The 9,989-nt window shown below is 24.8% G+C and overlaps 5 protein-coding genes across 5 annotated transcripts in view; 3 read left to right on the forward strand and 2 right to left on the reverse strand.

The window, feature by feature from the left end:
- The window catches only part of DICPUDRAFT_147125 (uncharacterized protein), a gene marked incomplete at both ends in the record, with an annotated part of 1,865 nt that extends 1,194 nt beyond the window's left edge, over positions 1–671 (reverse strand). Inside the window, one exon of the mRNA XM_003283404.1 lies at positions 58–671. Coding sequence (XP_003283452.1) covers positions 58–671 — 614 coding nt within the window. The remainder of the gene's footprint in view (positions 1–57) is intronic.
- Positions 672–1,564: 893 nt separating this feature from the next.
- Positions 1,565–2,152, forward strand: DICPUDRAFT_74432 (uncharacterized protein; the record flags this gene model as incomplete). Its single annotated transcript, XM_003283359.1, has 1 exon — positions 1,565–2,152. The coding sequence occupies one exon, from the start codon at positions 1,565–1,567 to the stop codon at positions 2,150–2,152; it is 588 nt and encodes a 195-aa protein (XP_003283407.1).
- Positions 2,153–3,672: 1,520 nt separating this feature from the next.
- DICPUDRAFT_25751 (uncharacterized protein) lies at positions 3,673–5,619 on the forward strand (the record flags this gene model as incomplete). The annotated part of the gene is made up of 1 exon (XM_003283360.1): positions 3,673–5,619. A coding segment is annotated over one exon (1,947 nt), but the record flags the coding sequence as incomplete, so codon positions are not given.
- A 420-nt stretch (positions 5,620–6,039) lies between these two features.
- DICPUDRAFT_20552 (uncharacterized protein) lies at positions 6,040–7,111 on the forward strand (the record flags this gene model as incomplete). Its single annotated transcript, XM_003283361.1, has 3 exons — positions 6,040–6,061; positions 6,176–6,813; positions 6,896–7,111. Coding segments are annotated over 3 exons (876 nt in total), but the record flags the coding sequence as incomplete, so codon positions are not given.
- A 159-nt stretch (positions 7,112–7,270) lies between these two features.
- Positions 7,271–9,142, reverse strand: DICPUDRAFT_147129 (uncharacterized protein; the record flags this gene model as incomplete). Its single annotated transcript, XM_003283405.1, has 2 exons — positions 7,271–7,956; positions 8,020–9,142. The coding sequence occupies 2 exons, from the start codon at positions 9,140–9,142 to the stop codon at positions 7,271–7,273; spliced, it is 1,809 nt and encodes a 602-aa protein (XP_003283453.1).
- Positions 9,143–9,989: the final 847 nt, after the last annotated feature.

Below are 9,989 nucleotides of genomic sequence, written 5' to 3' on the forward strand. Positions count from 1 at the left end.
ATAATTAATAATTTTAGTATTATATTGGAAGGAATTAGGTTTATTAAAATAAATTACTTACTCCATCTAATTAAACCTTCACCATGACCTTTAGCTAATCTCATCCAAGCAAAAAGGAATAAAACACAGAAAATAATTGTAAATGGTAAAATAACAAAGAGTAAACCCATAATTTCACCGCTTGAGTCAATGTATGAATGTGAATCGTAATATGGGGTGATTGATTTACTGTATGCTGAGATTGTAATAACTAATAATAAGGCTAAATGAGCCAAAAATGCAATACCAAATGGCAAATCTCTATATGGTGGTTGCATTGGAAACTTTTCATATTCATCTTCTGGACCATACATTCCTTGTGATGGTGGTTGTTGGCCACCACCCCCACCCATTAATGAATCTTGATCATGATGATATTGTGGTTGTGGTTGTTGTTGGGGTGGTAATGGCATTGCATAATGAGGTTGTTGTTGTTGTTGTTGGTATGATTGCTCTACTGGTTGATTGAATTGTGGTTGGTATTGTTGTTGGTATTGGTATTGTTGTGGTTGTTGATACTGTGGTTGTTGTTGTGGTGGTGGATAGTATTGACCATATGGCTGTTGGCCATATGGTTGTTGTTGTTGTTGTTGTTGTGATTGTGGGGATTGTGATTGATCCTCTGTACCCATCTTTATTTATTATTATTTATAAAAAAAAAAATAAAAAAAAACCAGAGTTATGTGGAAATAAATTAAATTTTATTTTTTTCTAAAAATTTAAGCTTTTTTTTTTTATTTTTTTTGAAAAATAATTTCTCGTTTCTTGGATTTATAAATATTATAATTATTTATATTATTTATGTTTATTTATGTTTTAAATCTTCCTACACAAATAATATTAATTGAAAATATATTTAAATTATAAATAAATTGCAATATGAATATATAAAAAAAAAATTAATAATATTTAATTTAAAAAATTATAATTTAATTTAAAAAAAAAAAAATTTTATTGGTATTTTAATTATTTTAAAAAATTAAATAGGTTTGGGATTATATCCTTATAATAATAAAGAAAATAAAAAATAATAATAATAAAAAAAAAAAATAATAATAAAAAAAAAATTAATTTAATAAAAAAATTAAATAAAAAATTAAATAAAAAAAAATAAAATAAAAAACAATGTTGCAACATTGGCAATGTTATAATTATTGTACCTTTTTATTCAAGTATCAATGAAAAACTTGAATATTTAATCATATTACATATTGTTATTTCTACTTTTTATTTTGTATTATTGATATATTTATTTGTATTATTGATATATTTATTTTGTATTATTGATATATTTTTTTTTTTTTTTTTTTTTTTTTTATTTTTTATTTTTTATTTTTTATTTTTTATTTTTTATTTTTTAAATTTTAGTTTTTCTTAAAAATTTTTTATTTTATTCCTTAAATTATTAAATTTTATGATCAAAATTTTTTATTTTAAAAAAAAAAAAAAAAAATGGATTTAATTAATTAATTTAATACAATAAATTAATTTAAGGATCAATATTGATAATATTAACAATAATAATATGAATAATAATAATAGCAATAAAGAAGAAGAGAAATATTATAAAGAAAATGAAAAAGAATTTCAAAAAGCATTAGAAAGAGCAGTGCCTATAGGAAAAGGATTAAAACATTTACTTACACACGAAAGAGAATTAATGGAATCAGGAGAATTGAAAAATATAACACATAAAGGAAGTAGTAGTGTATGGTTAGAAGCAAGTTCATCAATTGCACCACCAGGTATGGTTAATGTTTATAGACCAATGGGTGACATAGAAGTTCAATATTTAGTGGAAAATAAATTACTACCAGATACACAACCCTACCAAGCAATTATTGAAGGTTCATGTGGTCGAGCATATGCAAATAAATACTTGACTGGTAAAAAATGGACCGATACCAATCCATCAACAGTTGTAGAATTTACATGTCCAATTGATTTAATTGAAAAAATCAAATCAATTCAAACTAAAATAGAAGATGGTGCAATTAGTATGGGATTAGGTAATAAAGCTGGAAACACTTTACACTATTTTAACGACTCTTTAAGAGACTCTAAATCCACTTTTAGAATTGTTAAAGTTAAAAGACAAATACCCCAAAAATAAAATAAAATATTCATCAAAATTACACTGATTTAAAACATTTTCCCTCTTTTTGATTTCATCCTTTCATTTTTATAATTTTGCGCTTAAAAATTCCCAAAAAATTTAAAATTTTTTTTTAAATTTTTTCATTTAATTTTTTTTTTTTAAAAATTATTCATATAAACCCACACACATTCATATATATATATTTATTGTAAAATTATAGTCATTAGTTTATAAATTATAATAACGTAATTATTATTTTTAAATTATATATTTATAAAATGCAATCTTCAATGTGGTAAATATCAAATTTAATAACAAATAACCATAATTTTAAAAAAAAATAATTAATAGTTTAATTTATTTTAATTTACACCTATGGAATTAATAGGAGTTTTTTACAAAAAAAAGAAGGTGGTGAAATTGATAACGTTCAAAAGAAAATAAATGAAGCTTCAAAAATCAACGAGGTTAAAACTAAAAAGCCAGCAAGTAATAGCAATGTTAAATCTGTAGATAAAGAAAATGAAACTAAAAAGAAGGAATCAAAGAAATCATCAAAGAAAAAAGATAATGATGAAACTGAAAAACAAGAGGAAGATAGTAGTATTGATAGTGAAGAAGAGGAAGAAAAAGAAGCTAAAAAATCAAAATCAAAATCAACTAAATCGACCAAATCGACCAAATCGACTAAATCAAATAAATCAAATAAATCAAATAAAAAAACTAAAACTGAAAATGAAAATGAAGATGCTGGGGATGACGTGGCTGAAAATGAAGAAATAGAATTGGATGAAAATGAAAATGAAAAAAAGAAGAGTAGTAAAAAGAAATCTAACAAAAAAGAAGAGGCAAGTGAAAATAAATCAAATCTTAAAAGGTTAAAGAGAAAAACTATAGATGAAGAAGAAGAAGAAGAAAATAAAGGTGATGACTTAGATGATTTATTAGACGATGAACCAGCCCAACCAACTAAAGAAAAAGAAAGTAAATCCGCCGAGCCAACTGTTGAAAAAACTAAAGAGATTGATATCAATGATTTATTTAAAAAAGCAGCAGAGTATAGTAAAACCAGTAATAAAAATAATAGTAGCGGTGGTAATAATAAAAAACAAAAAACTCAACATAAACCACAATCACCTGTTAAAAAAACATCACCAGTTACAACCCCCACATCACCGGTTAAAAATAAAGAAATAACAACTGCAACCACAACAACCACAATAACCACAACCACAACCACAACAAATAGTACTATATCACCAAAAAAAGAAGAAAAGAAACTTGATGATAAGAAAAAAGATGATGAAAATGAAGAAGATGAAATCCAAGAAGCCATTGAAGAAGAAGAGGAGTTGGTAGATGATGAAATTGAAGAGGAGGAGGAATACGAGGAAGAAAGCGATGGTGAAGAAGAAGAAGAAGGTTCAAAATCAACAACAACAACCAATAAAACTAAATTTGTTAAAAAGGTACCAATTTCAAAAAAGAAAGGTACCGCCAAAACCATTCAAATCGATCTTAAAAATATTGCCAAATATCATCCAATTGATGACGCTATGTGGAAAAAAGGTGATTCATTGCCATATATGGCGTTGGCTAAAACATTTGAAACCATTGAATCCTATTCAAGTAGACTGGTTATTATTGAACACTTAACAAATCTTTTTAGATCAATTATGTTACTCTCTCCAAAAGATTTAGTAATGACAATTTATTTATCAATTAACAAGATTGGTCCATCATATGAAGCTAAAGAATTGGGTATTGGTGATCATATTTTAATTAAATCTGTTGCAGAGTCTACAGGTCGTACAGTGGATGCCATCAAACAAGAATTGGTAGAAGTTGGTGATTTAGGTATTATTGCACAAAATGCTAGAATGACACAACCATTAATGTTTTCCCCTCCACCTCTTACCATCGCATCAGTATTTAAAACATTCCAACAAATTGCAGATACATCTGGTACCGGTACTGGTAGTCAAAAAAAGAAAATGGATCAAATTAAAAAACTTTTAATTGCATGTAAAGATTGCGAATCATTGTACATCATTCGTTCGCTTCAAGGTAAACTTAGAATTGGTTTAGCAGAGCGTTCCGTATTAATGGCATTGGCCAAAGCTGTTTTAGTTACTCCTCCATCAACTGAATTCCCACCAAAAGTTATAGACATTAGAAAAAATATGAGACCAGAAGAATTTGAAGAGAAATATTCAAATACTGTCGCCAAAGTTACTCGTGCCTACAGTCAATTACCAAATTACGATTTATTTGTGCCACATTTATGTGAAAAAGACGGTATCGATAATATATTAAAAACCTGTTCACTCAATGTCGGTATTCCAGTTAAACCAATGTTAGCCCAGCCAACTACAGGTATTACTCAAATGCTCGATCGTTTTACTGATATGGAATTTACTTGTGAATTCAAATATGATGGTGAAAGAGCCCAAATTCATTATTTAGAAGATGGATCAGTACATATCTACACAAGAAATCTTGAAGATTACACCGGCAAATATCCAGATATCGCTGCAAATGTAAAGAAATTTATTGGTCCAAATGTAAAATCATTCATTTTGGATTGCGAAGCCGTTGCATTTGATAAAGCCACTAAAAAGATTCTTTCTTTCCAAGTTCTCTCAACTAGAGCTAGAAAGAGTGTACAATTAGATCAAATTAAAGTACCAGTTTGTGTGTTTGCCTTCGACTTACTTTTCCTCAATGGTAAAAATCTCATCAACGAACCATTCTATAAACGTCGTGAAGTTATGGTAGAAAACTTTGTACCATCCGATGGTGTGTTTTCATTTGCCAAATATGCCAATATTTCTGATGTCAATGATATTCAATCATATCTTGAAGAAGCTGTAGAAGGTAATTGTGAAGGTCTTATGGTTAAAACACTCAAAGAGAAATCAATTTACGAACCATCCCGTCGTTCATATAACTGGCTTAAAATCAAAAAAGATTACATGCAAGGTATGACCGATAGTTTAGATTTAGTTCCAATTGGAGCATGGTATGGTAAAGGTAAAAGAACAGGTACATATGGGGCATATTTATTAGCATGTTACGATGAAGACAATGAAGAATTCCAAACACTTTGTAAAATTGGTACAGGTTTTAGCGATAAAGATTTATCTTCATTTACAGAGCAATTAAAGCCACATGTTATTAATCAACCAAGAAATATGTTCCGTATATCTGACTCTATTAAACCAGATGTTTGGTTATCACCATCACAAGTTTGGGAAGTTTTAGCTGCTGATCTTTCAATTTCCCCAGTTCACACTGCTGCATATGGCAATTTAGAATCAAACAAAGGTATAGCTCTTCGTTTCCCACGTTTCATTAGAACTAGAGAAGATAAATCACCTGAAGATGCAACATCATCTGAACAAGTTGTTTTAATGTATCAAAATCAAAAAATCAATAATCATAATTCAGAATCAAAACCACAAAAAGATGAAGATTATTAATTAATAAATGATAATTAATAATTAATAATTGAAATAATAACAATTAAATTTTTTTTATTAATATTTAAATAACTATTAATTTATTTATTTAAAATTAATAATTAATAATTTCATATAAAAACTAAAAAATAAAAATTTTTTATAAATCTAATTTTTTTTTATTTTTGTATCAATATTTATTAAATTAAAGTTAACATGAAATAAAACAAAAATCAACATTAAAAATTCCAAATAAAGAAAATTATGACAACGGTGTATTTTCTTAATTTAATATTATATTTATTTATTTTTTTTTTTTTTTTTTTTTTTATTTTTTTTTATTTTTTTTTTTTAATTTTTATTTTTTTTTTTCATTTTTTTTTATTTTTTAAATTTTGATGAAAACACAAAACAATTAATATATATAAATAAGTCATGTCAGATCTCGATGATTTATTAAATAGTAAGAAGATAAATAATAATAAATAATAGTTTATATTTATTCAATATTGTATATTTTGTTTTATTTTTTATCATTATTAAATCAACATTTTACTAACCTCAGTTATTTATCTAGGTGCTCTGGATGAGCTTGAAACTCAAGAAAAAGAATCACCACCTGTACCACCAAAACTAACTACAGCGGTACCAACATTAACTACCACCACAACAACAACTACAACAACAACTTCAACAACCACTTCAAATAATGTACAGAATAATAATAATAATAATAACAATAATGTTAAAGATAATATAAATTTAAATGGTATGATGGATATGTTTAAAAATTTACTAGATGAGGATACACTAAAACAACTTAATCAAGATTTTGATAAAGGAATTAAAGAAGAGGATTTAACAGAAGAAGATAAAAAAAATATTGATGATTGGGCTCAAAAACTATCAGGTGTATTTAATACAGAAGAATTAAACCAATACTTTGAAAATATTTCACAGAATAGTGAGTTTGATACAAAGGATAACAATTTAGAAGGTGGAATCGGTATTGATAAATTTGAAAGCAACATCAGCGAAACCTTAAAGAATTTAGCAGATAACGCCTCAAACAAAGCACCAGATGCTGGTGGTTTAGAAGAAATATTATCAGAGCTTTCAAAGATGCTTGAAAATCAAGGTGGTTTCGAGGGAATTGGTGGTGATGATAAAATCAATGATATTTTTGAAGAATCAATGGAATATATGGCTAAACATGTAAGTTTTATTTTATTTATATTATTGTTTACTTTTATACTAACCTTTTTAATTATTATTATTATTATTATTTTTAACTTAGTACCCACAATGGATTGAAGATAATAAAGATAAATATTCAGCAGAAGAAATTGAAAAGTTTAAACAACAATCAGAATTATTTACAATGTTAATCTCTAAAGAAGGTGAACAACTTGATGAAAATCTTTATACTAAAATGGCAGATTTGGGTAACTTACCCGAAGCTTTTTGTGACGAGTTTTTAAACAAATACGAGACTCAAATTGATAAAGAAAAAATAGAACAAAAAAAAACCGATTAAAATTTTAATATAAAATAAAATTAATAAATAAATAAAAACAATAAATATATTATTATATATATAATGTGTTTTGATGTTTTATAAATACAAATCATTTATTTTTTATTATTACTTTTTTTTCTTGAGAGGCAATTTCTATTGAGCATTATTTATACGACTTATTTGATCAAGAACATTAAATCTTGTTAGAGATGGTGGTATTGTTATCGGTTTTTTTGTAGGAACAATTTTATTTAGTTGCTCTTCAAATTTATCTTTACCAACTAAATCTATTTGTCTTTGGAACATTTTGCAGGCTTCTTCATACATTATAATATCCATCCAATTCTTTTTTTTAATTTTATCTATTACAGACTGATCTACATCTAATTTTCTACCTACATTTTGTTTTTCTTGAACTTTGGGATTATCTAAACCAGTAAAGAATTTTAATAATGCTAAAGTTTCTGGCATTTTTTCGGTAAGACCTACAAATTTCATTGTACGTAAATGGTATAATGCCATATTAAAAGTTTCGTTGGTCATTAAAGGATCCTCGTGGTGGATACCTGACAATGCTCTAGTTTGTTCATTGTTTGCTCTTGGTGATAACTCAATCCACTCTTCTAATGTGTTCTTTGCTGCAATATCGTGCTCAGCATCATATGCTGTATTTCTGTGATAATAGTAATGAGAAATAACTCTATCTACTGGATCTCTTAACACTGTTAAATAGCTATGTGTACTTTTTAATGGTTCATCATAATCATTATGAATACCATATTCAAAATGACCCAAAATAAAATTGTAAGCACCTTGAATCTTTTTATGGTCAGTTGGATCTTTAAAAAATTAAAAATTAATATATTTAAACAAATAATAAACATATTCTATATAATACTTACTTGGGAAAATCCATTGTCTTAAAGTTCCTTGGTTCTTAAAGAATTTAGAAAAATGAGAGTACATTGTGTGACCGCCAGTTTTAGCAATATGTAGGAATATATATGGTGTAGTCAATAAAGGTTTTGATGCATTTAATGGGAGCTGCAATCTTGGTGGATCAATGTTGAAATTATTAGCTTTAGCAAATTCAGTAAAGAATTTTTGTTGATTATATCTTTCATAATAATCTTTACACACCTTGGCTTTAATTTTTTTAATTCTTAAGGGGAAATATTTTTCGGTATAGTTCTTATTATATATGGTTAATTGATCAACGTTTAAATTGGGCTCTATATTAAATGTTTTGTTTACATTGGCAATCTCCATTTCCCAATGCTCCATTGTTGGGTAATGAAAATTACTTTGATTTACCTCTGGTAACTCGATGCCAAATACATCGTATTTCCCTTTATCCATATACTGAGTATTCTTGTAATCTTCATATTGATAGTAATATTGGTATGTTAAAAAATAATTTAATAATGATCTTTCATCTTTGAACTTTAAGTTATTACTATTTGAAAATTTTACAATAATTTGTTCCCCGCTATTTAGTATTTGATTGTTTAATGTTAATTGTGGCTCATTGGTGTCCTGATTGTTTTGTATATTTTGAATATTACCACAGACTTCTTTAACAACCTCTTTAATAATTTCTTTTTCCATTACAATTACTTTTTTATTTGGTCTAAAATTACTTTCAGGGAAAATCTCTTCACCTTCCTCATCATTTCTTAAATAATTAACATTATTATTTATAATATTTTTATTATTTTTATCATTTTCATTATTATCTATATTATCTTTATTATCTATATTATTATTATTATTATTATTATTATTATCTATATTATTATTATTATTATTATTATTATTATTATTATTATTATTATTATTATTATTATTATTATTATTATTATTATTATTGTTATTATTATTATTATTATTATTGTTATTGTTATTATTGTTATAATATATATTATTATAATAACCTTTGTCCAAAGTTATAAGTATGTATGTGGACATTATACCAACAACGGTAATAAAAGTTAAAATTAATATTTTTAACTTTTTATTATTCATTTTTAACTACACAAAAAAAAACATCTGTGTTCTATCTACTTTATAAAATCAAATTATTTATTTAAATATATTTTTCGTTTTTATTTTAGTTTATTTCTATTATTTTCACAAAATTAAAAAAAAACTTTATTATGCTAACTTTTCTTTTTTTTTTTTTTTTTCTAGTAAACCTCGGTACCGCAAATATTCTAAAAAAAGAAAATTCAGCATGCACAAGTATTTTAAAATTCATTTAAAAATTTTTTTTTTTTTTTTTTAATTTTTTTTTATTTTATTTTTATAAATTTTTTCATTTTTGTTAATGTCAAAATAAAATAAAAGTGACACCTGTGCTTTTACAAACAAAAAAAAGGTTTTTTTGTTGATGGTTTGGAATTTACAACGTTTGCGAAAATACTTTAAGATGCCCAAAATTAGAAAAAAAAAATTAAAAAGTAAAATTAAACAAATAAAATAAAATAATAATTAGATATTCTCAATAATTATAAAAATTAATAAAAAAAAAAAAAAAAAAAAAAAAAATTTCTAAAATAAAATAAAAATTCTAAACTTATTTTATAATAAATAATAAATAAAATATAAATAATAAATATTTAAAAAATAAATAAAATTGAAAAAAAAGAAATTTTTTATAACGTTTTTTTTTATAATAATACAATGGTTTATTCTATAAAATTATTTAAATTATTGGTTACAGTATTCGTATTATTAATAATAAATTTTATTATTATTATCCATAATATTTTTAATATTATTCATATTTATATTTAAATTGAAATTATTATTATCAATATTGTTTGGAGCTCAGGCAGAATTTGGACCCATTTTTTTTAATTGACCTTCCTAA

This window comes from Dictyostelium purpureum (assembly GCF_000190715.1).
Source record: "Dictyostelium purpureum unplaced genomic scaffold DICPUscaffold_7, whole genome shotgun sequence".
Lineage (NCBI taxonomy): Eukaryota > Evosea > Eumycetozoa > Dictyosteliales > Dictyosteliaceae > Dictyostelium > Dictyostelium purpureum.